The sequence below is a fragment of the Suillus subaureus genome (assembly GCF_016647635.1).
Source record: "Suillus subaureus strain MN1 chromosome Unknown BJ212scaffold_16, whole genome shotgun sequence".
Classification (NCBI taxonomy): domain Eukaryota; kingdom Fungi; phylum Basidiomycota; class Agaricomycetes; order Boletales; family Suillaceae; genus Suillus; species Suillus subaureus.
The window spans coordinates 620,970-648,131 of NW_024538572.1; the positions used below are offsets into that span (position 1 = coordinate 620,970).

The 27,162-nt window shown below is 48.0% G+C and overlaps 8 protein-coding genes across 8 annotated transcripts; 4 read left to right on the forward strand and 4 right to left on the reverse strand.

The window, feature by feature from the left end:
- Positions 1-4,198: 4,198 nt before the first annotated feature.
- BJ212DRAFT_1355068 (uncharacterized protein) lies at positions 4,199-5,998 on the forward strand. Its single transcript, XM_041335650.1, has 8 exons — positions 4,199-4,636; positions 4,695-5,113; positions 5,169-5,221; positions 5,273-5,311; positions 5,362-5,402; positions 5,457-5,487; positions 5,576-5,758; positions 5,814-5,998. The coding sequence occupies exons 1-8, from the start codon at positions 4,581-4,583 to the stop codon at positions 5,823-5,825; spliced, it is 834 nt and encodes a 277-aa protein (XP_041193163.1). The 5' UTR covers positions 4,199-4,580; the 3' UTR covers positions 5,826-5,998.
- Positions 5,999-6,237: 239 nt separating this feature from the next.
- On the reverse strand, positions 6,238-6,805 carry BJ212DRAFT_193225 (uncharacterized protein). The gene is made up of 3 exons (XM_041342605.1): positions 6,709-6,805; positions 6,460-6,650; positions 6,238-6,399 (listed from the first exon to the last, which is right to left on the reverse strand). Exons 2-3 carry the CDS (start codon positions 6,636-6,638, stop codon positions 6,306-6,308), a joined length of 273 nt encoding a protein of 90 aa, XP_041193164.1. The 5' UTR covers positions 6,639-6,650; positions 6,709-6,805; the 3' UTR covers positions 6,238-6,305.
- BJ212DRAFT_1355081 (uncharacterized protein) lies at positions 6,503-8,165 on the reverse strand. Its single transcript, XM_041335651.1, is given in 7 exon segments — positions 6,503-6,525; positions 6,573-6,986; positions 7,047-7,190; positions 7,281-7,283; positions 7,300-7,504; positions 7,596-7,854; positions 7,929-8,165. The coding sequence occupies 6 exon segments, from the start codon at positions 8,042-8,044 to the stop codon at positions 6,916-6,918; spliced, it is 798 nt and encodes a 265-aa protein (XP_041193165.1). The 5' UTR covers positions 8,045-8,165; the 3' UTR covers positions 6,503-6,525; positions 6,573-6,915.
- A 193-nt stretch (positions 8,166-8,358) lies between these two features.
- BJ212DRAFT_1271440 (uncharacterized protein) lies at positions 8,359-8,961 on the reverse strand (the record flags this gene model as incomplete). Its single annotated transcript, XM_041330960.1, has 3 exons — positions 8,359-8,506; positions 8,558-8,658; positions 8,716-8,961. The coding sequence occupies 3 exons, from the start codon at positions 8,959-8,961 to the stop codon at positions 8,359-8,361; spliced, it is 495 nt and encodes a 164-aa protein (XP_041193166.1).
- A 1,975-nt stretch (positions 8,962-10,936) lies between these two features.
- BJ212DRAFT_1480937 (uncharacterized protein) lies at positions 10,937-11,592 on the forward strand (the record flags this gene model as incomplete). The annotated part of the gene is made up of 4 exons (XM_041340178.1): positions 10,937-11,057; positions 11,122-11,426; positions 11,484-11,513; positions 11,569-11,592. The coding sequence occupies 4 exons, from the start codon at positions 10,937-10,939 to the stop codon at positions 11,590-11,592; spliced, it is 480 nt and encodes a 159-aa protein (XP_041193167.1).
- Positions 11,593-14,644: 3,052 nt separating this feature from the next.
- On the forward strand, positions 14,645-17,027 carry BJ212DRAFT_1355105 (uncharacterized protein). Its single transcript, XM_041335652.1, has 8 exons — positions 14,645-14,835; positions 14,970-15,002; positions 15,076-15,151; positions 15,208-15,287; positions 15,442-15,570; positions 15,620-15,746; positions 15,801-16,328; positions 16,379-17,027. Exons 1-8 carry the CDS (start codon positions 14,800-14,802, stop codon positions 16,726-16,728), a joined length of 1,359 nt encoding a protein of 452 aa, XP_041193168.1. The 5' UTR covers positions 14,645-14,799; the 3' UTR covers positions 16,729-17,027.
- A 1,902-nt stretch (positions 17,028-18,929) lies between these two features.
- Positions 18,930-21,127, forward strand: BJ212DRAFT_1480939 (laccase T2 copper depleted; the record flags this gene model as incomplete). Its single annotated transcript, XM_041340179.1, has 13 exons — positions 18,930-18,938; positions 19,027-19,052; positions 19,109-19,160; positions 19,210-19,278; positions 19,324-19,454; positions 19,504-19,532; positions 19,585-19,649; positions 19,713-20,510; positions 20,565-20,585; positions 20,638-20,786; positions 20,837-20,860; positions 20,910-20,971; positions 21,024-21,127. The coding sequence occupies 13 exons, from the start codon at positions 18,930-18,932 to the stop codon at positions 21,125-21,127; spliced, it is 1,539 nt and encodes a 512-aa protein (XP_041193169.1).
- Positions 21,128-22,906: 1,779 nt separating this feature from the next.
- Positions 22,907-26,680, reverse strand: BJ212DRAFT_1355123 (fungal-specific transcription factor domain-containing protein). The gene is made up of 14 exons (XM_041335653.1): positions 26,493-26,680; positions 26,384-26,429; positions 26,290-26,320; positions 26,204-26,231; positions 25,853-26,150; positions 25,785-25,796; positions 25,134-25,733; positions 25,073-25,082; positions 24,922-25,013; positions 24,747-24,858; positions 24,454-24,693; positions 24,193-24,398; positions 24,014-24,145; positions 22,907-23,957 (listed from the first exon to the last, which is right to left on the reverse strand). The coding sequence occupies exons 1-14, from the start codon at positions 26,633-26,635 to the stop codon at positions 23,217-23,219; spliced, it is 2,691 nt and encodes an 896-aa protein (XP_041193170.1). The 5' UTR covers positions 26,636-26,680; the 3' UTR covers positions 22,907-23,216.
- Between the last annotated feature and the right edge of the window lie 482 nt (positions 26,681-27,162).

Below are 27,162 nucleotides of genomic sequence, written 5' to 3' on the forward strand. Positions count from 1 at the left end.
GAGATACCTGACTTTAAATAGATTCAGACTATATTATCAGTCTACCGCGGATGTCACTTGATAGAACGGAGAGTATTCTCGTAATCTAACCAACACCGAACTTCAACTCATCATTCATATCCAGAACCCAGACTGATACACTAATCTGCTCCTTGTCAGTAGATACATCATGGCAGGCATCTTGGGCTTACTGTTTGATAATCTCGTTACCCGCAGCATATTCTCTTCTCCGCAGTCCATAACCTCTTGTTTATTCCCTTGCACCACTAACATGTTTCCAGCGATATCGTCTGCGTTCGACGTGATTCCTGCATTGGTGGCGCGTGTACCAAAGGAGGTTCCCGAAGGAACGTGTACCTCAAGTCGTAGGGGACACGTCCGTAATGAGATTGTACGTTTTACGAAATCGCCTTGTAAGTGAGACGAAGAGACCTCATCCAAGCTGATTAACAGAAGTTTCGAAGTATCGGTCACTGTCTCCACGAGCCGTCCCGGAGCTGGACCGACACCACGTGTGGAGTTCTGGTGCTACTGAGAATCATATTATAGTGCTTTAAGACAGCAAGTGTTGGCGCTGCGCGCCGTAAGGGTTAGGTACGAGTCCCTTTAGGACAGGCTTAGCGGCGATTAGCGTGTGTTCAGTGGCTCCCAAACGAGTCATTGGTATTTTGGAATTAAGCATCCCTTCAATGAGTGGCGACAAAGATGGCAATGCGCTATAGGCACAGTCACAGAATCAGGGCAGACGTTGTTATAGCCACAATAACAAGGGTTTTGGCTGCTGAGGATAAAAAAATATTCGATTGGAAGCATTACTGAGGCAACGTTGACCAGGCGGAGGACCAGCAGGAAGCGAGGAAAGGTTGCCGAAGAGCATAGTGAGAGAGCATGGGTGGAAGTGTTGAAACAGGTTTGTGCGATGGAAGGAGTGGGCAAGAAGTTAAGCAAGCGGGGTTGAGACGAATGACGCGACTGGAGATTGATAAACGGGGCAGACGGCATTATCCAAGAACTATACAGCAGGGAATAAAGTTAAAGTTGCAAGAGGCGATAAAGACGTAAGAAACCCAGAGTCGTCGTCGAGGTTGGAAGCAGAAAACTTATAGATTTACTGGGCTGGCCAACCATTGAAGGGTCTTTCGTCTATGTGATAATAATGTCGCAGAACAGACTTGCCCAGCTGTGGGTTTTCATTTTCCTACTGCAATGAACGCCAGGAGAGTCTGAGGAGTCGACGACGAGCACGACTGCCGTTAAGAGTCCCTCGCTATCATCACCCGTTCTGTCATTTTTCCCTATGTCGCTCGTCTGATTTCGTGACTGGGGAACCTCTCATACTCTCTTGCGCTCCTATCAAACTCAGGCGATATCCAGTAAAATGAAGTACCACGAGCAAAGTGATACATGATTTGTGTAGTTGTTAGCAACCACTTTGCGCCTCATTTAGACTCCACTACTAGGTTTCGTCACACTATCTCAACGGGAATCCAATCACAGCGGCTGCAGCCACTGTACTGTGAAGCCCCAACTTCACATCAGTTACAACTCGCTGGACTTGGAACATTACCAGCTAAACTCGTGCCTAACTGACAGACGTGCGGCGTCTTTGCTCATACCCGTTGACCACAGATTATCCAAAACATATCTAATCACCATGTTCCTGAAAGGAACTGACAGCCGCATCTTTTATCTCCCCCTAAGACGGTCTCCCCTACACAAACCGTAGACACATGACAATAGTCGTTCCCTCTTATCTCCCTCGAGGCTTTTTCTTTTTTTATCTGGAGCTTCGCGTCTATCTCCGCGATCACTAGATCAAACAGTTATGCTTTTCACGGAATTCGAATTGATTACTAGGTCGTGGGCTTCTTCGAGGGACTTTATACCAAGACTGGCTACCGTGTTATCTATTCTCGCGATTGTGAGTTCGTGCATATCATCTTACGACCGCTCACATAGCCTGCATTGACCCCAAAGATCATCTTCGGTCAAATTCTAGAAGTGTTAATTTGCACATACAGAATCATGCTTCGGTCCGATTCCAAGGGTATTGCATAACAAACTTTGTTCAGGAGGCTTCAATGCGACGAATAAGATCTGGATAAATGGCAAGTTTGGTCGTTAGTTTCACATGCGAAATCCCTCATATAGCACTCCTTCTTCCTATCCTTGCGCGAGCCTCTCTCGCTCTCTGTACCACAATACAGCTTATCTTGCTTACCTTCTGTCTTAGATCGAATGTCCGTTTCTATCTTGTGTCCATCATGGACCATAAACAAGAAAAATCAAACGCCATGTGATGTGGTCCAGGAGGTGGACAATGAGTGCTCGTGTACATGTGAGCCATTTTCAATGGTTTTATTTGTCGGCGCTTAAATTACTGTAGACGATACCATTTCCCCTCTCCCTTCTGAGCAAGCGTTTATTCCAGACGGCTCAAATGTGACCGCATGCACATGGTAGGCTCTCAATGCCCATACATGACTTGGTAAATAACGACGTCATGATAAACAGCTCCTGGGCGAGTTACAACTTATTTAGCGCCTGTATGTTCTGTGCTTCTTCGTCACCTTCACTAGTGAGGTAAGTCTTCCAAGGTCATCAGATATATATACGAGCCAACATAGTACAGCTGGGATGAGTGGACAGTCAATTGCCCTACAAACCTAACGTCGACATCAACGTGAGTTTCTACTAGTATAGCATGACCCTCGATGATCTGATTTGACGAATCTGTCAAAGATACTTCCCTTCGTATGCGGGGGTAACGTTGCCTTCCAATACCTCGATACCTTGTTACGCGGGCTACAATCGTACGTCCGAAAATCACTGATCGCTAAGCCACCTTTCATGGGGACTTTCCCGCAGCTCGAAGCTGGCCGAATGGGACATTTAGCGCAGTGGCTGCATCTGATATTGCTGACATATGTATGTTCACTTTGGTGAACTCGCGAACGCATATTGACTTCAATAAGCACACTCTGATTTGACGGGAGCCGCTGGCTCTTGCGCTTCATCATCAAGCTCTCATAAAACTCCGGTGGGTGCGATTGTCGGGGGAGTCGTCGGGGGAGCCCTTCTGCTGCTGCTGGTCTGTGGTTGTGTCCTGTTTGTCACACATCGCAGGCGCAGAAGGGCAAAACCCTCCCCTGAAATTACTCGGTCGAACAGCCCACACTTGGACGATAAGTCGGCCAAAGACGTGTATCTGTCTCCTCCGAGTCCACAAGATTCGCTATCTTCGCCAGCATTGGCTGTTGATTCTGGGGGGAAGCTCACGTGGGCGGGAATCACAGACGCACGTCCGGTCGCAACATCGGCTCCTGAACTAGCAATCGATGATGCTCCAGCAGATGGTCTTTGTAGTGCCTCTGTCCCTGGTTTGCACAAAGCGCCACAAGGACAGACCGCTGGGGTACACGATTTGGATGGGCGCCCAATCATAGGTCAAAACGTTCAAGCGACTGGCGTTCACGCGGGAGCAGATCACACTGGAATGGCGATCTCTGAACCGCGTGCTCCTCTGCGAGAACGGCCTACCGCAGTGGGGTTTGTGCGGGGACATGAGAACACGGTTCCAACTCTAGGACGAGCGATCGAAAGTGCTCCCTTGGAAGTAGAACATAGTAATGTTGCAATTCCTCATACACACCATTCATCACAGGAGCTGATTGGCGGAGTGGTACCTAGAGAAGAACCTCTCATCATAGCTCCAACATTAGACCTGGGGGTTACCGAAGGCGTCAGGTCCATCCCCGGTCCGTATGGCGCACTGCGAGCACAATCCGCTGGGGTAGACGTTCGGGATAGGTACCCGGTCTTGAGTCAGCAAGATATACAAGCACTTGACGTTAACGAGGAAGCGCATCACGTTAAGACGGCGATCACTGACATATGCTGTCCCCCACAAGAGCGGTCTACCGCGGAGGAGTTTATACAGGGACATGAGATGGCAGTTCCAACGCTTGAACTAGCGATCGAAAGCGCTCCCTCGGAGGCAGATGTCACAATGTCTCATGAGTACCATCCATCAGGGGAGCTAATCTCCAGAGCAGAACCTAGAGAAGAGCTTCTGACTATAGCTCCAGCATCAGAGCCGGGGATTGTCGAACATGAAGGGGAGCGCCTCAGCGATGACAGGGAGCTCGGATTCGTCTCTGTAAGTATTATCAATCATTCTCGATGTCTTGGACAACATCATGCATCACCCCCAGATTAGCGACGTTGCCACTGAAGCCACCCAACCCGAGGCTGAACAGGTCGGAAATCTCCTAGCACAGCTTTACATTGAAGAAAGCCCGTCCATCGATGTCGTTCATGATAACTCTACGAATCTTCGAACGGTATCTCAAGCAGAGGCAGAGGCTGTACAAGCTCTCCTAGTTTCAGACACACGTGACAGGGTGATAATGCCCATGGCCCGTAGAGTCCCGAGATCGTCTCTCCCACATATAGAGACACGGAAAGCACCTGTATCTGAGGACCTGGTAAGTCTTTGTCGGTATGCTGAAAAGAATACATGGACATTGGGTGTCGTTCGATATCATACATAGGTCAAGCGCGTGGTATACACGTACCTGATGGATCCTGCAACAAAGCAGAATGTACCTACTTCGCGTACACATGGCCTGAAGCTGTGAGTGATGCTTCGTCCGTTTTCCCATAGATCGAGACTGTTTATAACTTTTGTACAGCGACTTGCTGTTCATCCTGGATCTCACTGGCAGTCAACAGCCATACATAGACTCAGTCAGATCATCCATTAATGCTATCTGCGCGGAAATACTGGGATCAGATCATGTGAATTCAACTCGGCCAGGCGATCTTCGCGTCGCATTTATTGGGTTCCGCGATCATCCACCTCAGGAAGATTCTTTTGTTACCCGCGAATGGGATTTCGTGTCGGATATCACCCGGATTCACGCAAACTTGAGGAGTCTTCCTGGTGCTGATGGTGGTGGAGATGGGCCAGAAGCTGTAACGGCAGCTCTAGCTCGAGCTTTAACGATGAGGTGGAGGAATGACTGCAACAGGGTCGCTGTGTTAGTATCGGATGCTCCGCCCCACGGTATTGGATCTCAGGGCGATTACTGGCCCTACGGTGTACCAGGTGGTGAGAACTCGTTGCCATCCGTCGTGGTGAGCTCTGGAGTTCTGAATGAATGCAGTTCCGGACCCTCTTGATCTGGCGAGAGAGATGCTCAAAAAGAAGATCACTTTAGTGCGTGTTTCTCTTTCCAACCCATTCTATTTATTGACATGCATCTTTTAGCACTTCGTCGCTTGCGAACCGAGCTTGAGTCGCTTTCATGTAAGAACATACTAAGACCACGATAGACGTAATCATTCAATCTTACCTAGAATGCGCTTGATTTTTACCGTGGTCTGACCCGCATAACGGCGTAAGTCCCTTACGGAGGCAGACCATCAGTACGACTGACATCGATTTACTCAAGGGGCATCGTAGTCCCACTGCTTGACGCCAGGGTTATGTCAACCTGCATCATCGGCTCTGCTCTCGAAAGCCTTGCGATTCAGGATCTCATCAACGAATACAGGGAAACTCTCGACTGAGTTGGTCCCTTCACGAGAACCCTCGTTGGTGGTGAAATACCTCCATGCCCTAATGCGCGTCAGAGGCCGAACAGCCGACCAATTGATTATGGAGAATATTTATGCCATGTCTGATGATACGAAGGAAAATGTAGAAATCTGGTCGTCAGCTCGCAGCCTCGCTGATGCGAAGGCTCGATTGGAGGTACGCTTGTAAAATTCCCTGGGCTGGGATTTGAGTATTCGAATATTCGTGTTAGTCCTACTACTAGGTGGTTGGGTATACATGAAATAGCAGTGCTAGGCGCGAAGTTGTGTAGGATATGTTTTGATGTAGGCCGTGATCTTAATACGTACTTGGCCAAAATTCTTAATGTAAAGATATGTGGATTGTGACATATTTCTAACTTTAATGACGAGGAGTCTTGCGAAGATTAAAAGGCAGGCTTGAACACCGGTGGCTAGGATCACAAGAACCAGGAGAAATAGATTGGTAATTAGGTGAGGCTACTGCCGTTGGATCGCGTGAGGGAGGAATGGAGACACTGGATATCAGCTACAAATTTCAGGAATCGAAAGATTATAGCCATATAAACGGCAATGCATGGTGTAGATGAAGAACTACAGGTAACACAATTACAAGGGAATCGTCAATGGAGTACGCAGTACATAGAACAGGGATGAAACTAAGGATGGTGTTTCGCGTTCGTGGTGATCTAACCACAACAGTGGGGGACAACCTGCCCGTTTGATCAAGCAATCTGTGGCTCACGTGCTCCGTCACCTCGACTTGATGCGAGAATGTCGCGGGTGTGCACGACAAAGATTGCGAAAGTTACAAGAACCCTAACAAGAATATCATAAACAAGGAAGCATTATTAATAGATATGTATCAACGATACATACAAAATAACCCAGGCAAAAACACCTAGCGTGATAAGTTGACCGCAATACACGGAAAGGCTTTGGGCACTATAAAGATCCAAGGAGAACGATGAGTAATAAGAAAATGTACCAACTTGCGATTCAGTTGTCCACCGAGAACTACAGTTATACTTGTAGCGCCTGCGGTCCAGAAGACCCATGTTAGACACAGGCTATATATATAACAAGTTGGTCAGCAAGTTTAACTCGCTCCAAAGGAGGTCTACGTACAAGAAGATATGAGAAGCCATACTGCCCAAGACACTGTCTGGAGGAGGAAAGAAGAAAAACGTGCGGTAACTAAAGAATATGATCGTCCATGTGGAAGTGAATAATAAAAAATGAGTGCACTCTCGTTCAGCTAGACTGAAGTAATTATGGTGGTCATCAAATTGCGACGTGAGCCAGGCTGAGATAGCAAACTGCCACAAGGGGTCATTATTTCGCCATTAAGATGAAACGTGCATATACCTCGATGATACCGAAGAAAGTAATAAGCAAGAAGATAACTGAAATACAGAATACAGCTGACTGAGTAAAGCACGACGGCACAGAGGACGGAGACCCACTATTGTGTCCCCTTCTTATATGAGTATCCAAATCCACTGTGCGAGGTAACTGAACTTGCTGAGGGATGACGGGATTGTTGGGATTAGGGTATCGAGGTTGGGGATTTACAAGGATTTCCAGCTGAGAATGCAGTTGCGACAGCTACGAGGACGCAACGTAAGTCAAACATAATTGCCCCTGAATCAAATGGTCACCTTTCTGCGGAGAACTCATTTTAGAATATGTTCGTTTGTTTACAACCGGAGACTCACAGAGCATGTTCATTCTCTATTTTCTGAATCCTAGAAAGCAGACCTTCTTCAACTGCGCGAGATGTTTTGGAGTCGAGGTCCGCATAAAGTTTGCAGGTACGAAGCTTGTTACGAAGGCGACGACATTCTGCTTTATCGCGCTCGCTCTTATCCTGAAGAACTTTGATTCGCTGGAGGGAAGTTACGGCAGCTCGAAGTGGTTTATGCTAAAAGTGCCGCATGTGAGAAAGTAATGTATTAGCAGCAAGCACCAGTATACGTCGCGTTGGTGGTGCGTGCACGATGAAAAGGACCCACAGAATTGGGATTACCCGAATGAGATTTCAGCCATTCCTGCACCTCGGTGACTACGTTGACAACTTCTGCATCGCGTGCGTCTTCGCCCGAGACTAGAGATATGCGATGAAGAAGGAGACTAGCATGCTGATCGTCGATAATATCCTGTTCAGCATTGTCTTGTGTGGATGGATTTGCGATGTAGAGTTTCTTGATACAGTCTGACTGGAAAGGCTCACGGCAGAGGGGACATGCACTTAGGGACAAGGAGCGAAGGCATCTGGGATTGAAGAGTCACATATGAGGGGAGGGACATGAGTACCGGGCGGAACCTGGCAGGGAGTAGGGACGCACGTGAGACAGAATATATGACCACAGGCGATTGCATGTGGAGAATGAGCAGGTCCTGAGGAGATGGAATAGGATTCAAGGCAGACATCGCAGCAACTTGCAGGATGGACAACAAGCATACCTAGCTCACAAGAAAACTACACTACTTACCGCTCCTTTCCGCCACTGCTTCGAACGTATGTGGCGTACCGTGAGGCGTTGAGGAGGTGTGGACTTTGATTATTAGAACCAGTGCAAAGTTCAAACCCAGAACAACGTTGTGCCCCTCACGCGGCTGGCCTGGGACTGTGCGAAAGTCACTCGACTGTATCACTTATGCTTCAATCCGATCTATCAGGGTTTCGAAAGTCTGTGAACGAACATCCGCAATGTAGTGCATGCAGTCATTACTGATACAAATGTCAAAGAACTCCTACTCATGTTATTGGTAAGTTTACTCCCGCTCTTCTTGGCCAACTGGATGAGGTGTCGCGAAGTGAATCGGCGGCACTACGTCCACCGAAGTAAGATAGAGGCTGGTGATGCGACGAGGGTCATCATTTTCATCCGCCTGAACGTTAGAGTCTTCTGGGCGCTCCACCCTAGAGTTAAAATATGAGGGACAGCAGCATTATAATGAATTTAGATCATACTTTGCACTGAAGTTGATGTGAGTGAGGCGTTGAGCAGGAGCAGCGCGTATGCGGAACATCATGCTACGAGTGATGATCAAAGTTCCGGCAACCACTGAGGGCTATCAATAAGTGAAAATCAGAATAGTGATATCATAAGGTTGGGCATCGAGACTTACTTCGTCCGGACTATCACCTGTGGAGATCACGTTCTCCCAAGAGAGTGCAACTCCTCTAGTGGCGGCTTTGCGCGATGAGACGCTGTCCCTCAAAGCATCAAGTGTCGAAGGTGCATTGTTCACGCGAACCTCGCAAGAGGAGGAGAATGCAGTGTCGAAGGCGCTGGCAAATACCTCGTCCTCTCGTGCTTCATAGAGGGCACCGAGGTGAGATTGCGTCCAAGATATGAAGTCGGGCTTAGACATGTATGGTGATTGTTGTGAATTCGAGCCCAACACTATGCTGTTGTGGTACAAAGCGCGATTGTGGAAAAGATTGACTGTAGCTGCTGTAAGAGTCGAGCGCGTGGAAATCTGGAGAATTTGACCTAAGATGATGATGGAGCAGGTACAAAATCTGATCATAACGGTTCTCACTGCTCAGATATCGATCACTCAGAGGTCAATTGGGGCCCATCTGCATCAGCGGCCGCATCATGCATCATATGCACGCATACGCCATGCCAATGAAGTACTATACTACTAGAAGTAGCTCCTTTCCAAAATGGCCCCTTCACAGTACGCACTGGATATATTGTTCTTCTTCTTTCCCCTTTTCCGATATTCTTCCCATGGCAGTCGGCAATACGATGAGTTGAAGCCGGATTTTCATTACAAGATCATCTCGACCTGAACATTGAAAAGGCGAGTCCCGAAACTCCGGATCCCACTGGCAACCTGAGCACGTGCCGCTTGTTCCTCGTGCTCGTGTGGACGTTCGATCAGAACTATCCTTTCTTCCTCGCACTCTCACCAGCAATTCGTTCGCACACTGAATGTACCCAAGACCTGTTTTCCCTCTTTTGGCGAGAAGATAAAAGGGAAGGCTCATCCTTCTTCACTATGTGGCAGGTTCGTGCTAGAAGGCTTCGTGGACAAAGTCTTCAAATGGAGGTATCTGGTCAATTGAGGGCTTATTGTAGTAGCAAACACTATCGGAGCTGAGCAAGGGTAATGGCGTTGTGATAGGTATGCTGGAAACCTGAGGATGGACTATTTGGTCAATGCCTAACTTGGAGGAGGATCGTGAGAGTAAAAAAAAAACACCTCGCGATGGCGGTCCGTCTGTTGTATCGAAAGTCAGTCTCCAGCGGGTAAACAGTATGTGCTTTGCGACATGTTTGAGTTCAGGCTTTGATGGAACTCGAATAACTAGGGTGAGCGTGTATACATGCGTCGGAATCGTTTATGTATTCTAATACTCTCTTTCAAGCACGGAGCTTGTGGTGAAGTCTTGTGGACTAGACTGATTAGTCCAGCGAGGCGTCGATTTTGCTTATCTCGATCGATGAATGCGAGGACGTAGTTTGTTTTCGGCTACGCGCGGTTGCGTCGAGTGAAGATCCTCAACGGGAAGGTCTTTCGATGCATCACCATCATCTTTGCCACAGGTGATCCTTTCGATGACTTGAAGCACACAACCGGAAGAAAACATAACCTTCAAAAAGCAACTGAACAAGGATGGCCTGACTCGCTGGTTTCGAGTTTCTTGAAGTACCACTTCAGTGACGTGTGCACATCGCAGTGGGAGCAGCTAATACGTTCATGACTAAACAGCCTATCTCATCGTATCGAACTGTATGCTGTCGAAACCAATTGAACTTTCTGTTGGTCGTTTTTCTTGTGTATTGATCACGAGGCATGCTGATTTCTGTGGTACCACGCCTCCGTTTGTGCATTGAATTCGAGATGCACTGGTACTGGCCAACTGTCGTAATTGGAACCAAATAAGCGTGTGTATGTTTCTGTGCACACTAGGGGCGCAAGCACTTACAACATATTCAGTATAGCTTTCCAAACATGTGTTGTCGGGTGGAAGAGGGGCACTGAGGTTGACGGAAAGGGGTAATTCCGAGGGCTTTTGGCCTCAGATTTGGCTCGAGTCTCCTGCCATGAAGCTCGTGGCCCAAAAGAAACAACCTATTGCGGTTCCAGAAGGCATGGAACTGAAATTTTCTGCTTCGTCCGTGGTACTGGCAGCAGAGTGTCAATATTCGCTCCCAGACCAAATGATATTCGGGTCATTTCATTTCCAGTATCCCGCAAATCTCCTTTCCTGGCTCGGTGGCGTCATTGGAACTTGACCTCCCTATGACGTAATTTCAATCTGGACGATGGCCAAAGGTTGAACTGCGCAGTCTGAAACTATGCTGATACTCAAACACACTTCATGACTACCATCATGAACTATAATCCAACCCAAATAATTGCTGTTTTTCTCTGCATATCATCCTCTGCGTATGCGCAGGCACCTGATTCGTTCACCTACTGGGACAGTGGACGCATTGCTGGAATTGCTATCGGTGAGATATTCTTGACCAGTGTTAGAAGCATTAACCGAACGATAGGGATAAATTTAATCTGTAGGCGTCTCGTTTTTCCTATTATTACTCTTAATATATGGTTTTATAGCTATGTGTCACCGGTCCCGTTCGACACCCGTCACTGTATCTGGGACGAACGCTCAATCAGGTCCACCTTACGCACCTCCAATATGGCAAGGGGCACAGGCGTATGCACCTCCGCCTGGTCCCCCACCTGGTCCCCCATCTAATACTGCAAGCATGAATCCATATGAACTTAACGAGTATCCTGGATCACAGCCCCCTCCCCCTCCATATGTGAAAGGAGGAGAAGGAGCCAGCATGCCGCAGGAAACAAATTACTCCTCGGTAAGTAGTAAAACATCTTCATGAAACAATGCTTCATGCTCATGTCGTTACCCATAGCCTCCGGGTCTCCCGACGGCTGCACATACGGTGAGCCAATAATGCTGAATGGAAGGGGTTATAAGCTGATCACGGTCATGAGCAGAGAGAAGATAATCGTTTCGTATGAGGTCTCGCTGCTCAGGAACGGTTCATGAATTGCGGAATGGTTCCGCGGCATCTATTCTTGCTTCATGCATTTCAGACACAATGATCACCCTACTAAGAATGGCATATTGTTTGAACCCTTGTGTATCATGTCTTCTGAGTGTATAATACTGACAGATATTTGCTCATCCTAACCTAATCACACCTTTAGTTCCAGTCATGCGGCCTTAGTTGGCATAGACGTTCACATAATTTATCCCACTTACTGATTCCGGATGAGCTTCGCGGGTGTCAGTGTGCAAAATACCACCCGGCGGTCATCGATCAGTCATCTCCCAGTAATTAGCCTCCGCCGCGGGTTCTCATCGAACAAGAGCAACATCATGACCACCTAGTGCCAGGGCGTTGGCTCCCATTTCCCTGAAACGCTGACCAATGCAAAGGCAAAGCAACACTAATCGGTGGCCGCGAGAGCCCGCACTAACGAGGCACGTGAATCGAAGCGGTCAGGCTCTTCTCATGCGGCCTTCTATCGGCCAATGAATCTCGTTTCAGCCAAGTGTCATGATGCAACCACAGGAACAACTTCATTCTCAAACTCTATTGTGTCAAGCTTTCGAAGGTCTTCATCGTTGCGTGCAACCTGTGCGAACTACGAGGTTGCCTACTCATGACAGAAGAAGCGTTCATGGGGTGAGGCTGGACAATAGATCGTAAAGACGTGCCCCCATCGTGGATTGATTTTCCACGTCTTGCTTCGCGGGAACGGGCCGGAAAAGTGGGGGTAGCCCTTTGCCAAGGAGTCTCCATGTTGGAGGTGTCTGGAACACGGTAGGGCAACGAATGGTTCCCAAGTTTCCAATCCCGATAGTATCAATCAGAACGTTCCCGTGTGCTTGATCGTGGCGTAGGTCCTTGACGTGGCGTCCATCATGGCGACACCTGAAACATTGTCAAGATAGGAGCAACTTTGCGACACGGTGATTGATCGGCCAGACTTCACATGTGATCGTAGAATTCCTAGTGGTCCGTATGACAAGAGAAGTTATTTCATGAGTTAAGGGATTGGTGGGAGATCAGGGTGGAGTCAGGAGCTTCGAGCACACGTTTAAGGATCTCCGCATAGGATGATCGTCCGAGTAGGCAATCGCCGAATGTGATGTCGTGAAACACTGCGCGTACCATGTGACCAGATCGATAGCCTCGATCTTGAGAGTGGATGGTCAACTCACATATACTGGGATTCCATGGGTTCGTCACGGCATGCCTTTCGGAGAGAGATATGACAGAAGACAGCACAACAAAAGACAGTACGACAAGAGGCAGGAAGCCTCAAGGAAGACAGGAGATCACCGAGATATCTCCGTGGTGAGAGATAAGAGGATTACGTTGTTTGCCGTTCGTATGGCGGGCAGCGCCTGTACGGAAGTCCGAGGGAGTAAGACAGCTCGGGTTTTTTTGTGTGTGTGAGCGAACAGGACAGTCACTGGCATGAGACACATGTTCAGTAAGAGATCGCAGAAACGACACAGAGGATGTCGAAGAAAGGAAATCGGAAGGTATCATTAGGGTTGTGGAGTGGGTAAGCAACGAACTTTGTCACCTTTGATTGGTCTTATGGCATGCCGCCGGGAAGTCGGAACGAAGACGGAGTAAATGAACGAAGCCACTGAGGATTGCTGAATAATTCATGTCGGACATAGGAAATAGCCTAGGACTCGTATGGGGAGAAAATCAAGGGTATGCGTGTTCAGCTTGTGACAACAGACTGCCGCAGTCCAACAGCGAGTTATTCAATGTGTCCTAATTAACGGTTATAGCAAACAAACTAATGCTCGCTGAGTTATCGTGACAAAAATAATTATCGCTAACCGTATGGAAATACTAGGTGCTCTGGGGTTGAGGAGAGTGATCGAGGACATGGATCCTGAAATATCTGAGTGGGGGGAAGGTCGCGTCACATTCGTCGACACGGTGCTTTTCGAGGATTTTTGAGAGAGTAAAATAGCCATATTAGAACATACGGAAGCAATTGGAGTCAGAAGGGCTATAGATGAAGCTGCGGACGGCGAGAAGGAGGCTCGCGGGAAGACCGGGAATGATGGAGACGCGAGGCAAATAAACAAGCGCATAGGATGTGGTACTTGGTAGGCGTGGAAGTATATTGCGCGGCGGCCTGTTAGGAATTGCGTGATTATCACACACTGCGGCATGGAACACACAGCTGGGCGCCGTTTGAACGCGCCAGTGTTTTGTAGCAGCATCAATTTGTTGATGCTCGAGTGTTGGTGGTATACTACATCGACAAGCTGCAGAGGGTCAAAATTAATGGACAGAAATACGCACATGAATATGAATGTTCCAAAGATAACAAGCTAGCTTGTTATTTTGGGCCATACCATAATTTTGGGTTGTTCAGCGATCATAAATTCGCTTTGCAGCAGTGACGTCGCTTCGCAGAGTAGCACTCAAATCCGATCAGGAACGACAGCCTGGCCGTGTTAGTATGAATGCCGGCTGAAATTCGGTTCACTGGCGAGCAGTAGTCAGGTGTTATCAAAATGTCTAGAATGAAATCGCGCCAGGTGAACGGACGTCCTTGGATCCGAACCTGGAGTCAGAAGACAGGCACGATGACGGAACAAGGGGTGTGAAGATAAGACTTAAAGATCGGTTGCAGTGTAGTGTTGAACACTTACTGCGGAGGGACATGAGATGATAACTAGTACTACTACGCGGACATGAAAAGGTGGGCATCCGAGGGACTCAAGTCTCGCTGGGTTGAATCGAGGTTACTAAGGCTGCGGGGGGCGAGTTAGTGTGAGAAAAAAGGATGAATGATAGATAATGATGATACACAGGAAACTTACCATTGGATGAATTTAACTGACAAGTCATCTTGTCTAGCGAACATTTCAACTAAAGATGTTTAACCTAATTTGGTATTTCTAGTGTGATCTTTCTATGAACCTTACTTCCTAATTAAGATAAAATGATAGAATCCGGTGAGATCCGGAACTGTGGCTTTAATCCCGGAGAATGATCTCTGAATCTGATGAGCGCCGTTTGCAGTTGCTTGGGTTTCGGCACCCGTTCGCGGAATTACTTGCCGCCAGTGAAAGATCCAAACTTCAAAGACAAGGCTCCCATCCTCTCGCCCACTGCCATCTCTCTTCTGTACTCCCATCATCTCTCCCTCCATCGTCTCTTCCTCCCTTTCGATAGTAAAATGGGCAGGAGAAAAATTGAGATTCAACCGATCACTGTAAGTTTCATTTTTATTATGTAGTCGCCTGCTGCTATTCTCGGTCGCGGTTGTGCCAGCGCGCCTTACTCCAATTTTACTTGACCTCCTCTTGATCCATCATTAACGTCCCTCTCTGTAATTCTTAAACATAGCACGAGCGTAATCGTTCAGTGACTTTTTTAAAGGTAAGCCTTTGGCTATTTTTGCCATTAATAGCTTGGCAGCTGATAACTTATAATTATCCTCACCTCCTTACAGCGTAAGAATGGTCTCTTCAAAAAGGCCTATGAACTTGGTGTCCTTTGCTCTGTAGATGTCGCCGTCATCATCTTTGGCGAGTTCTTTTTCATGTCTCATCTCTGTCCTTCCTAACATGAGCATCATGATCAGAGGAACGCGCGGGTCATCACTTGAAACTTTATCAATATTGTTCTGGTGACATCCATGATATCATTCAGCGTCATGTTCGTGTAAGTAATTTCTTTTTCTTGTCTGTTCTTTACCAACTTTTTCTTCTGTTCAGTACGATGGAGAGAAGGACACCCGAACTCCCCACGATTTCGCGAACAACGCCAATGCCAAACTTAATCATGACGCTGATATTGACGATGACGAGGCGACGAGGACGACGACCCAGATTCTGCTCCTCCACGTGGAGGCAAGAGGCGCCACGACCCCAAGTTGAAAACAGAATATGGTAGCAACGCGAAACTCCTGATTCCTTCAGGAGGCGACATGGGTCTAAACGTCGATGTAAGATCATCATTGATATCTTTTTCCTCGTTCACTCATTCTGAAACAGATGGCTGATTATCACCGTCCTATGACCATCCCTCCCCCTCCTATGCCCCTTCACCACTCGTCACAGCTTCCATCGGTTGGTGGGGGATCTGCACTTCCTATTTCCACAGAACGCCATTCGTCTTCCGGTCGGTTACTCCCTCCAAACGGTCATATTAGCTCTCAAAAGAAGCCCCGTCTAGCGCCCAACGTTCATGGAGGCAATGGCTCCAAGCTTTCGGGGGACGAGTCTATGTACAATGGTTATCTCCCCTCACCCACGTCGGCTCATTCTACTGTATATCGATCCAACGGTCCATCGTCTCACCAACTTCCGTATAACGGATATATGGGAGTGTCAAACAGTCCCCCGCAGTCCTTCCTGCCGTCGAATTTCGACTTCCCGTCCTCGTCGTCCCGAGGCTCTAATTTACCGCGTAATAATAGCTACAACAGCCAACGGTCATCGTATTCTCAACCTCAGGACCCCCAATTACAGGGAATGTATCACCAGCTGATGCGGCAGAATCACCCACATGGTCAGCATTCCCACTCAAGTGGTTTACATTCCCAGCAGTCTCCAGACTCTTTGTTATCCACATTTCTAGACAATGATGAACATCGGCAGCCGCAAAACACAGGTCCGCAATACGCGCCGCTTGATTGGCCCTCCCATGGGCCATCACAGCCGCCGCTGCCACCCCCGTCGCAACCACCACAGCAAGAATCAGGTATGATTTACATTTCTTTTTCGGTGGAAGATATTCTCAGACTGTAATAGGGCCTCCTGGAGACCCTAGTTGGCTAGATTTCCTGTCGCAGAATGCATCTCAATCAGGTGCTCAACAGCTCCATATGACACTGCCCCCCGCTAATGGGCGAGATGGTCTCTCATGGGAACGAGATCGTGATGCGGAGCATTACTCCGCTGAGCGCGGTGGTGACCTTCATCCAGATAAGTCTTCCAATGGGGGAGCGTTGATGTCACCGCGTTCATCACGCAAACGGCCGCGTGCTGCATCAAGTGCTGCGGATGAAAAACGCTCATCGCCCAGCGCGCGAGCTGTCTCAGGACAGGATAAGATGCATGACCCTGGCAGCAGCAGTGGGATAGACAAACAAGACAAGTGACCAGGGCTATGAATTTCGAACAGTTTCTGTATGACTATGTTTATCTTGGACTCTGATTTTCTTGCGCAGTGATGTTTAACGTACTTCATGACGTATGGGCTTGTCTGGACATGCCGGGATTAATGCCACCTTGTTATCGATGTTCCCATGGCACATGCACCCCCGATTCGTGGCAGGTTTGCATATGATCATATCATTATGATGACTAAATAGTAAGACTTTTTGGGACTGTTGGTGAATAATACCTAGATGATTTCAACATCACCGGACGCCTACGAAATGACGTGTCCAACGAAGTCTTACAAGGGTGACAGTGTTAACATTCCGAGTCGCGATGATATGATCGTGTGCGCATACATCGTTCCAGGGAAAATCCTTAGAAAATCGCAACCGCCGGTGATGGTTCACGAAATCACCGCAGCACTACGTAATAGTCTAGCATGCATATGATCAGTCAAATTTCCCCTAATCGCCTCAGCTGGCAAGAAGTCCAAGAAGAAGTTTGGCCCTGGTAAAGACCCCAAGGACATTGGCGGCTACCCAAGTCGGAAATTATTCTTTCTCGTCGGGGAAAAAAGAAAGCAGATGCTGACAAGCCGGCGGCCCGGGCCTCCCCTTCTACTCTTCCTCTCACGCTCTTGGTGCAGCACAGTTGCACCGACTCAAGACACCCAAACACAACCTCCCCACAACCACGCGCAGCCCTAGTGCCGCCATCGAAGTGACTTCCTGCTGCCGACCATGCACAATTGCCACCTCCTGCTACCCTGACACAGCACCGCACCCGACTGTGCTGCCATCAATACAACCTCCCGCTGTCCCCTACCCTAGGTCAATCTCCCATACGTCCACAGCCCACGCTCCAAGGGCAACGCCACTACCCTGGCAAGCCCTTTTATGAATCTGGTATTGCCCATAAACCTGGCACTGCCGCCATGACTTACCGCAGTCTCCTGCTGCTCACTTCGACCTCCTGCACCTTCTTGTCCTCCTCGGCGCCTCGCGTGACCGCCCTGCAATATCTTGTTCTTTCCCTGGTTGGCACCCTGATTCTGTGCTCTTCGCCTCGTTCCCTTCACGCTACCCATACCTATATGATCATTGCATATCATATGGTTAGACCATTCTTTTTAAGCATGATGTTTGTTGACTCGAGCTTTGAGTAGAATTGAGTGTTGAGCTCGCAAGTACGCCAATGACACTTGCGCGTTCTTTACCAAGATTAAAATTTACAATTAGGCAGACACGCTGATACATATATTTCGTGTATTAGCTATTTATATAAAGCAATAGACCGACATGCATTAATAGATGATACGAAAAAGCATATGGAATAGGGACGATGCACCGTGAGCGCGAGAGAATATTACGGGTGGCGAAGCATGTCACAAGAGGAATTCGGCAAAGGCGAGCCTGTTGGGCTTCGTTGAGATGATGGCATGATAGATGTCGGTGGAGGTTGCTGCTACCGGACGGAGGATGGGTGGCGAAATAAAAAAGTGCTGACCATGGGGTAGAGAAATAGTAATCGTATATGCTAGCAGACGATGCCACCAAGTATACCTGGAAACGAATGTGTCCTCCTGTAAATGCCGTAAGGGCGTTCGAACTTTTTGCGGGGGTAGTTGAGGGAACCGGCTGGCTCGGCAAGATGGCTATAGCTTGTAACAAGCTTGTTTACGGGGTCCAACCTTTACTACATAACATCAGCCGAATGGTAACATGGTTTCTGAAAGATAGAGCCGAGCTCTGTAATGAACATCACTCCTCAGGCCTCAGGTTCCCAGTCAAATTGGAGACCCGACCACAGCTGGATCATTTCATTTGTCCATCTAATTCGGTCCTTTGCTCGGCCATTGCTCGGGTCGCTGCTCAGGTTCGTCTTGTTTTCGGGATAATTTGACTAGTCCTTCATGTCACGGTTATGCTGAGTCTGGAAGAGTCTCTGATTAGATGTGGATCATACACAGCTTGGTAGTATCATGATGCAGCCGGTTCTTGCGTTGGGAGAGCATTGAACCTAGGTCTTCGTTGTTCAACACGTCACAACATTCTTCTAGGCTGAACGATTGCCTCCGGCGCCTCAACTCCGCAACTTTTATCCAAAGCAGATTTATCGAAAGATACGTAAGAGAAGGTATTATAAAATAATTTTGTCAACCTACGCGACCTCACACGACGGACTCTCAGTGGCACTGGTGATGGCGAAGGTTCGTTCTGTGTCTACCTGGTTTCTGGTGGCCTTAGTGTCGTTTTGTGCGGCACTCAATACTGAGCTTGTCATCTCAAACTGCCAAGATCGCCCCCGACGGATATTTAATCAAGTATGCTATTAACATGTGATTGGTTGATATCTCATATACTTAACAAACATTTCCAGCGCTATCCTAGTCAATGGTCAAACCCCTGGACCAGTCCTCTCTGCACAGAAGGTAGTGATCTATTCATGTGGTTCGTACCAGGAGGATTGACTTCATTTAGGGCGAACGGTTTCAAATAAATGTCACGGATTTGTTGGTGGACGAGTCGATGAATAAGAGCACGAGCGTGGTTAGTATCTTCTTGTATTCTGGGACGGCGCTGACTTAGCTCCAGCATTGGCATGGAATCAAGCAGCATGGATCGGCTGACGTGGATGGAACAGCCATGGTGACTCAGTGCCCCATCGCGTCTGAGCATTCGTTCACGTATGACTTCACGCCAGCAAATCAGAGCGGGTCATTTTGGTGAGAAATATCGTTTTACTTTGCATGTATTTATTTACTGGTGTATTAGGTATCATTCACATTTCCAGCTCCAGTACTGTTGGTAATTTTATTCTTCACTGAAGTCAAAAAGATCTCACCGTTGATGCAGGCGAAGGTTTGAGAGGAGCCTTGGTCATCTATGACCCGTTGGATCCCTATCGGAGCTTGTATGACGTTGATAACGGTCGGTCTAAACCTTGATTACGTGTGTAGTTGAATGTGCTAATAACAATATAGACTCGACCATCATTACTCTCATGGACTGGTAGGATCATCAGCACTTTTACTACGTTGACTGAACCATTTGGTGAAAGGTACCATGTGAACGATTACGATGTCGGCTTTACCGATACTCCCGCTTCAATTCTCATTAATGGCGCGGGCCGTTATGAAGGTGGACCACCGGTACCTCTTTCTGTCGTGACTGTCGTGGCGGGAGGACGCTACCGTATTCGGTTAATGAATATGGCATGCAAATCAAACTTCGTGTTTACGATTGACAACCACATTTTTACAGTCATTGAGGCGGACAGTGACTACACAACGCCTCTGGAAGTTGACTCAATCCAGATTTTGGCTGGGCAACGATACTCTTTCATCCTGGTTGCAAACCAGCCGATCGACAACTACTGGATTCATGCGATGCCCAATTATGATACGACCTTTGCAGGAGGTCTCAACTCTGCGATACTTAGATATGCTGGAGCTCCAACACTGGATCCCGTCTACAGAAATTGGAATACGACCAATCCTTTGTTGGAACAGAACTTGCACGCGCTGGTGGACCCAGCAGCCCCTGGTGCCGCGGATACTGGTGCCGCGGACGTGACAATAAACCTAGAAAGCGTATGGGATGACAACCTTAGATTTCTCATTAATGGCTACACCTATACCCCGCCCTCCACTCCGGTCCTACTGCAAATTTTAAACGGCGATTTGAATGCCTCTGAGCTGAGTCCCAATGGATCGGTTTACACCTTGCCTGCCAACAAAACCATTGAACTGTCTATACCCGGCGGACAGCCTGAGGGACCGGTAAGCAATGCTGATACCTCTTTACATTACGTCTCTCATGTACCATCATCCTAGCATCCTTTCCACTTACACGGAGTGGGTATCGTTTGTTATATCCTGTTGTCACTCTGATTCATATTTCGTACAGCACGCCTTCTCTGTTGTAAGAAGCGCTGGAAGTGACGTCTACAACTATAATAATCCTGTCCGACGGGATACGACGAGCAATGGTGTATCAGGCGACAATGTGACGATTCGCTTTAGAACCGATAATCCAGGGCCATGGCTCTTTCACTGGTATGATCCCGATCCTGTTGTACCTGGTCAATTCAAATGACCGCTTTTAGTCACATCGACTTCCACTTGGCAGAGTAGGTGTTGTCTTGCCACTAGATGACCCATCTGATTCAACTTCTTTAGGGGTATGGCTGTGGTCTTCGCAGAGGATACCAAAGATATTGCATCAGACGTAAACGTAACAAGTAAGGTTCAGAACTGATATCTTGTATCCTGCCTCATTTATGGCTTCTGTAGGCACATGGAAGCAGTTATGCTCGACCTACGACGCCTTGTCTCCAACGGAACAAATCGTGGAGCGGCATCGCCGACATCATAAGAAGCATCAGATAGGTCATTGATTTTCTGTGCAGCCTTAGAATGCCATACTTTATTAGAATTACGCTGGTGTGAATTAGCTTGTCTTTTATAATTTGTGATACCCGCAGCACTTCAAATTGATAATGTCCCTGCCGTGGAATATGTCCGAGGATATTGGCTGCTTACATGTTTCACTGCTTCGTTCCCAAACTCTTCTAGTTCCTGGTGGGTGTCGATTACCTCTAGGCCCTGCATTCAGCACATGGACCTCCAAATTTCCATGGACCTTTCTGTCCATCACTCGGCCGCAGTCTCTACACAACCGCGTCTGGTTATTATTCTACCTCCTGTTCTTTTGCCCGAGGCAAAAATGGTACGCCGAACATCAGGACAATTGATCTAGTTACCTCCTACCTATGGGCATACGGTAAGTCTTCCAACTTGATCGAGTCCATGATCGTACTATATGGCAAGGTTACAATATCTTCCTTGGACCCTTTCGGACTGGCATTTCGGTCAGTCAACAAAAACATCTAAGGTACGTAGAACACTATCAGGGGATGCATTGCGCCGTGCTCATCATCTCCCCCTGATCAGCTTGATAGTTGGGCTATGTCGAACACGATCACTGCGCCCTCTGGTACGCCTTCAAAGTTTTGATGTTGCTATTTGCCTATTTCCTAACCTCGCCGTTGGTAGTACTTGTCTTCTACGCTCCATAGCAGCACTCTTCCACAAGTCGCTGAGACAAATCAGCTTGCCAACAACTATGCAGGGTATACACTCCATACAAGTTATCACTGGGTGGTGACGGCTTGAGATCTGGGACCTACTGGCTCTATGTCCGCTTTGCCACAAAACAAGGCTACTCACTTCGATGTTGCCCAGAGTGTGTACTGTGAGTCCTTTCAAACGCTCGTGATCGATTGTCCTTGATTACTGTAGTGACTTTTTTCACTTCTTAAACACTAAAAGATGGAAGTGAACATGAATACTTCGTATTCGACGACAGGGGGTGACGGCATCATCGCGGGCTCGGGCTTTGTCGTCATTGCCGTCTGCCAGTCCCGACACTGCGTGCCTGAGATTGAAAGGCTCAAAATTCTGTCAACACGCTGACTCATGTGTTGATGCCCAGGTATGTACCAAATGCGCATGCAGTGGAGGTGCTGCGCAAGGGTGTCCAATGCTGGCTCTCGCTTGTCCAGTACGCCGGCTGGCATCAGACTGAGTGATTGCTGCCGGAGATAATATGATTACTCATCGCGTCATCTGTGTTACATGCCAGGGTATCAACAGGGCTATAATATGGATTCACAAGCGACTCGGAAGGATGAAAGTTCGGTATGCGTGGATGGCTCCAAGGACCAAGAGCTATATGTGGTGGAACTTCTGCTGCGCGAACTGTTAACGAAGAAAAATCGGAATTCTGGACGTGGCAGATCTCAATATTTGTCAGGTAGGCCCATACCCACCCGTATGATACAGGATTGAGAAAATAGAAGCCCTTGATATCGAATTACGGCCCTATTGATACCTTGAAACCGTACAAGGTTTAGCCTAAGCGGATGGCAGATACGAAATGCATTGTGCTATTGTTAACGATGGTCCTGACAATATGTACTTGTCATAACTTAATTCCTGAAGTAAATCTGTTATCCGGCGCCGTATTGAAAATGGATGGGAAACATTGATACATGGTCGTGTGATCGTCGAGTCATTGGCGAGTACGTATACGTATTACGTAGTGCTTCGACCTTCCAGCACAACCTCCAGAATTTTATGCGATGTACTGAGTACTTACCTGCTGACACCAATTGTGAATACTCGTATGCAGTTATCATTCATTTCGAATACTAGTAATCGGGACTGCAAAATAGTAAAATGTCATATAAATACACCCTAAGTCATTAAGGTAGGAAAATGAGAGACGTATAGGTACAGGTAAGTGTTTCGAAGGCTACTGCTATATACTGATGATGCTTTGTGTGTTAAAAAATAGTTGTCGCCAAGCAGGCCGAGCTTGGCTAGAAAGATGGGAAAGCGACGATACTCAAATTAACAACGAAGTCAATACAGAGGCTGGGGAACAATAAATGAATAGAAAAAGAATTCATCCACGCACATGCTTCACTGTGTTCTGTACCCAACACCATCGAAATAACCAGAATCCCGCATGAAGGAGGTCCAACGTTCATCAAGCCTTGAATCCTGTGATACCAGGCCAAGTCCGGCGATCTCTGTAGGCACCGGCTGGCTCTGATGGCCATGGTATGGGGCCACAGAGGGCGAGCTGTACTGATAAGCGTGCGACTGGAAGTGAGGAGCTGTGAGCAAAGGCTGACTATATTGCTGCGAAGTTTCGCTCGCTGGGGCCCAGTAGGTGGATGAGCCTACAGCAGGCAGCGGAGCGTGATGCGCAAGCTGCACAGTTGAATGAGATACATGATGCAGGGGAGTATATGGATAATCAGAACTCTGGGGCTGTCGCCATGACTGGCTGGAAATGTTAGTGCTTGCACTGGGTGCGGTGGAACTTGAATGATGCATATCGAAACGACCACCACGGTCCGAGGCCGAATGAACCCACTCAGCTGCAGGCTCCGGGCGATATATTTGCGCGGTTGGTTGCTCGGTAGAACCAGCCACTGGATATGTGTTGCTGTTTGAAGAGGCTTCCGGGTAGTCTGCAGGGAGACCTGTAGGTCGTTTCACCGAAAGGAATCTAGTTCTTCCAGCAAAAATATCGAGTTCATCATCATCTTGCTCCACCTTTACGCTCCATTGCTGACCGAGCTGTTGTGGTGGCCGTTCATTTTGAGCGGCAGCGAGGGCTACATGCGCCTTCTCCCTCAGTTTGGAGATGATCGGCTGCGGTATTGACTCCATTACATAGTGTACCAAGCGTGGAAGGAACGAATACTGACCAGAGCCTTAGCGGCGCGTCTGCTATGTGTAGCTGCTCTTGAAAAAAGAAGGCACGCATCGTCCAGTTCCTTCATAGCATTAGACGCCAGTGGAGATTGTGGCCCTCGAGTGACAATTGTCCCAAAGACGATCTGTCTGGCTATCAGCTGCAATCGACGCCGAGACCCAAGATGCTTACGGCTGCAGAAAATGCGAAAGTCCAGACAGTCCAAAAGCGAGCACAGAGATTAGGACATTCTTGGAATGCTTGTTGGATGGTTCGCAGTATCGTTTGAGACGCCCGATAAGCAGCCAGGAATGATGGGGCATATGCACTCTTTAACGGATTCACAGGGTTCTCAATGATAGCCTGCGCGAAGAAACTGCGATGAATGTAGAGTAGCACTGAGCAACAGATTAGCCACGATGGCCACACGGTACGAAGGCAATTTAAACTTGCAGGTTTCCTTAGAGTGAGATATTACGAGACGGCCCATTGATTTTGCAAGACTCAGTGGTTCCTCAGTAATTGGGGGCGGCGAGGTACCAGATGCCAAAGCGGCAACATCTGGGAACGGATACTCGCGAACTTTGCGATCGATTTCCATGATTACAGCATAAGTCGGCGCTTCAGCCATCAATGTACGCGTGGCGACTTCTGCGACGCAGTCGGCCGCATACCTGACATACCATGCTGCGACTATATGGAAAGATCTAGTGGGTAAAGACATGAGAACGTATGTGCAGACTCACATTCTGCGTGACGACCAGATTCCCCGTCGTTTTCGGCGGAAGCTGGAGGCTCAGGGAAATGACAATCCGTGTAAGCCAAGGAAAAAGTCGGCGGGCGACCAGTGTGTAAGCTCTACATTGAGAATGTCGATAAAACCATCACAAGGAATCATACGGAAGAGAAGGCTGTGCTTACACTCCAGGCATCAGCAACAAAGAGATCCCAAAAGAGAAGGCGCCGCCTGTGCACAACTTTGGCAGGAAGACCCCACTTGGCACTATCCCGATCTACAGCGCGGAACCCGAGTAAGATTAAATTGTTCCTTGATAGACATGAACAAACATACGAAGACCGATCTAGGCGACCTTTCATCAGGTGAGAATCACACGAATGGAAAGACTACGCACGGATTGGGAGAGATGCGCGGCAAGGATATTCAACGACCATGTCGTCTCCATGCTGGTGTCTTTGGCAGCAAGTTCGTTGCCGCTCATAGCGTTGTAAGCACTCAACAGATGAAGTGCCTGAACAGTAACCAAGGTGGGTTTCTCCATGACCGGCTGCAAGCAGATGCTAGCGCAGGCAAGTTGATGGTAGTGCTCAGCCTCAGGGTTGGAGGCATCCTGCGTAAGGTCCACGAGAGCTCCGATAGCAAAGATGAGTAAAAGAAGACCAAGTTCATGAGCTCCTTTGGGTTCATCCGGCGGCGTCGCAGTGCTATTTGAGTAATATATTGGGAGTAACTCTTCCATCACTTGTTCTTGAGGCACGCTGCGGAATAGCCAGCTAGCTTGCTCGAAATAAGTCTGCGTGAGGAAGTTGGCCCGTTCCAAGGGTGGTAGATGACTTTCTATCAGATCCTGAGTAGCTGTTGTTGGGCCCATGGGGGTGAAAGGGAAGGCCTGCGAAAACATCCTAAATTCTTGCGGTAATCCAGGGCTCATTGAATCCCTTCCAGATTCAGGACTAGAGGCATCTGCATATTCATCTGAGGCGGCTTTATCCGACTAATGGGACGGTTGCATAAACCCTAGCCATACAAAAAGTAAAATGCGCACCGTCAACAAGCACTATCAGGTGGAATGAATACATGTATTTCACTGAGTGAGAAGGATAGAACACTCACTTCATGCCCGCCCGTGGGGCCGAAAAAGCGTGATATGCCGTGATCATTGATGGAAAGTGTTCCAAATGCATCTAGAATCTCTGGAGGATTCGACGGCCCCGCAACATTATCTCCAAGCTGGGCAATGGAGCTAATTTCGTCTTTTTGATCCGCACCACAAAGGTCATCGCGAAGGAGGGGATGGGGTTCTGCCGAATGTCGTGACTGGAGGAGTCCAAGAGCGTCTTCTAATTGGCGGATACGTCCACTCCTATTGGCTATCTGACGATGAAGATGCTCAGTGGCAGCCAGAACAAACCTTGTTGCGAGAATTAAGACAATCAAAGCTAGCAAGAGTTGCACTGTGCATACCGAGTCCCCTGTCCAGTAGCCAAGCTGCCTGTAAATGAGATGAGCAAATGGTCAATATAAATAGCATGTCATAGAAAATAGCTTACCATTAGGACACAATGCAGCACAACCTCGTCTCTAAATAGGCGCATGAAAGCTGTCTAGTTTCAACGTTGACGCTGTGTGACGTGGAGTACTTGCCTGACATGACTGGCAGGGAATCTGCTTGTCACACTTTATCTTGAGCCTTTAGACACATCATGTCAGATCGTCCAAAAAATCTTCTATAAGAATGATGCGAAGGTCACACCTCCTACACTCGGCGCATGAGATCTGCCCATTATTCCTTTTCTGTTCGATTTCGCGGGCATGGCTGCCGTCGAAACGGAGCTCTTCTCCCTCTCTGCGGCTCGACTTGTGCTTCAACTTGCCTTTCGTTGTGTCCGACGGCATGGATAATGCTGGGAGAAAATTGACATATGAAAGTTACTTTTATGCCAATCAAATACAGCACCAAATAAAGAAAGGCTAAACCATGTATTACCAGCCTATAAGCCTATAACGTCATTTTTATGCACAAGAACAGGCTAAGTAGCAGAGATTTCTAATGCAACAATGCTGCTAGAGAGGGCTTGATGCATTACTTACTATCCTAATAGGGAATGTGATGCGTTCTGATGCATTACATTGTGTCACCATTTTGGGCTACATCCACTGGCATCGAGATTCATTGTGGCCTGTGCCTTGCTTCTTGATGTCCTATCACAATTCTCTGGTTTTTCCCGCAACCCGTTGCTTCCTTACTTCAACCCAAACATACCCACATTGGGTATCCCACTATTTCATACCTCTCTGCCCCTTCTGCTTCACCACAGCATTCCCTTTGCTATCCTCCTGCATGTAAGTAGTAGGGTAATTTGTATACTGTAATGTAAATTCACAGCTTTTTGTCATCTCTGTGGCTTGCTTGAGCTTCAAAA

What these genes read in the sequence shown, in the direction of transcription:
- BJ212DRAFT_1355068 (XM_041335650.1), top strand. Translation starts at nt 4,581, where the DNA reads ATGGATCCTGCAACAAAGCAGAATGTACCTACTTCGCGTACACATGGC. An exon ending in GGTCTGACCCGCATAACGGC is followed by an intron (nt 5,403 to 5,456) that starts GTAAGTCCCTTA and finishes GATTTACTCAAG; the next exon opens with GGGCATCGTAGTCCCACTGC. An exon ending in TCCCACTGCTTGACGCCAGG is followed by an intron (nt 5,488 to 5,575) that starts GTTATGTCAACC and finishes CTCTCGACTGAG; the next exon opens with TTGGTCCCTTCACGAGAACC.
- BJ212DRAFT_193225 (XM_041342605.1), bottom strand. Translation starts at nt 6,638, where the DNA reads ATGGGTCTTCTGGACCGCAGGCGCTACAAGTATAACTGTAGTTCTCGG. An exon ending in GTTTTTGCCTGGGTTATTTT is followed by an intron (nt 6,400 to 6,459) that starts GTATGTATCGTT and finishes TATTCTTGTTAG; the next exon opens with GGTTCTTGTAACTTTCGCAA.
- BJ212DRAFT_1355081 (XM_041335651.1), bottom strand. Translation starts at nt 8,044, where the DNA reads ATGCTTGTTGTCCATCCTGCAAGTTGCTGCGATGTCTGCCTTGAATCC. An exon ending in ATTCGGGTAATCCCAATTCT is followed by an intron (nt 7,505 to 7,595) that starts GTGGGTCCTTTT and finishes CGGCACTTTTAG; the next exon opens with CATAAACCACTTCGAGCTGC. An exon ending in TATAAGAAGGGGACACAATA is followed by an intron (nt 6,987 to 7,046) that starts GTGGGTCTCCGT and finishes TCTGTATTTCAG; the next exon opens with TTATCTTCTTGCTTATTACT.
- BJ212DRAFT_1355105 (XM_041335652.1), top strand. Translation starts at nt 14,800, where the DNA reads ATGGGCAGGAGAAAAATTGAGATTCAACCGATCACT. An exon ending in TTGAGATTCAACCGATCACT is followed by an intron (nt 14,836 to 14,969) that starts GTAAGTTTCATT and finishes TCTTAAACATAG; the next exon opens with CACGAGCGTAATCGTTCAGT. An exon ending in GTTCAGTGACTTTTTTAAAG is followed by an intron (nt 15,003 to 15,075) that starts GTAAGCCTTTGG and finishes ACCTCCTTACAG; the next exon opens with CGTAAGAATGGTCTCTTCAA.
- BJ212DRAFT_1355123 (XM_041335653.1), bottom strand. Translation starts at nt 26,635, where the DNA reads ATGCCGTCGGACACAACGAAAGGCAAGTTGAAGCACAAGTCGAGCCGC. An exon ending in TGCTGCATTGTGTCCTAATG is followed by an intron (nt 26,232 to 26,289) that starts GTAAGCTATTTT and finishes TCTCATTTACAG; the next exon opens with GCAGCTTGGCTACTGGACAG. An exon ending in ATCTGGTCGTCACGCAGAAT is followed by an intron (nt 24,694 to 24,746) that starts GTGAGTCTGCAC and finishes CTTTCCATATAG; the next exon opens with TCGCAGCATGGTATGTCAGG.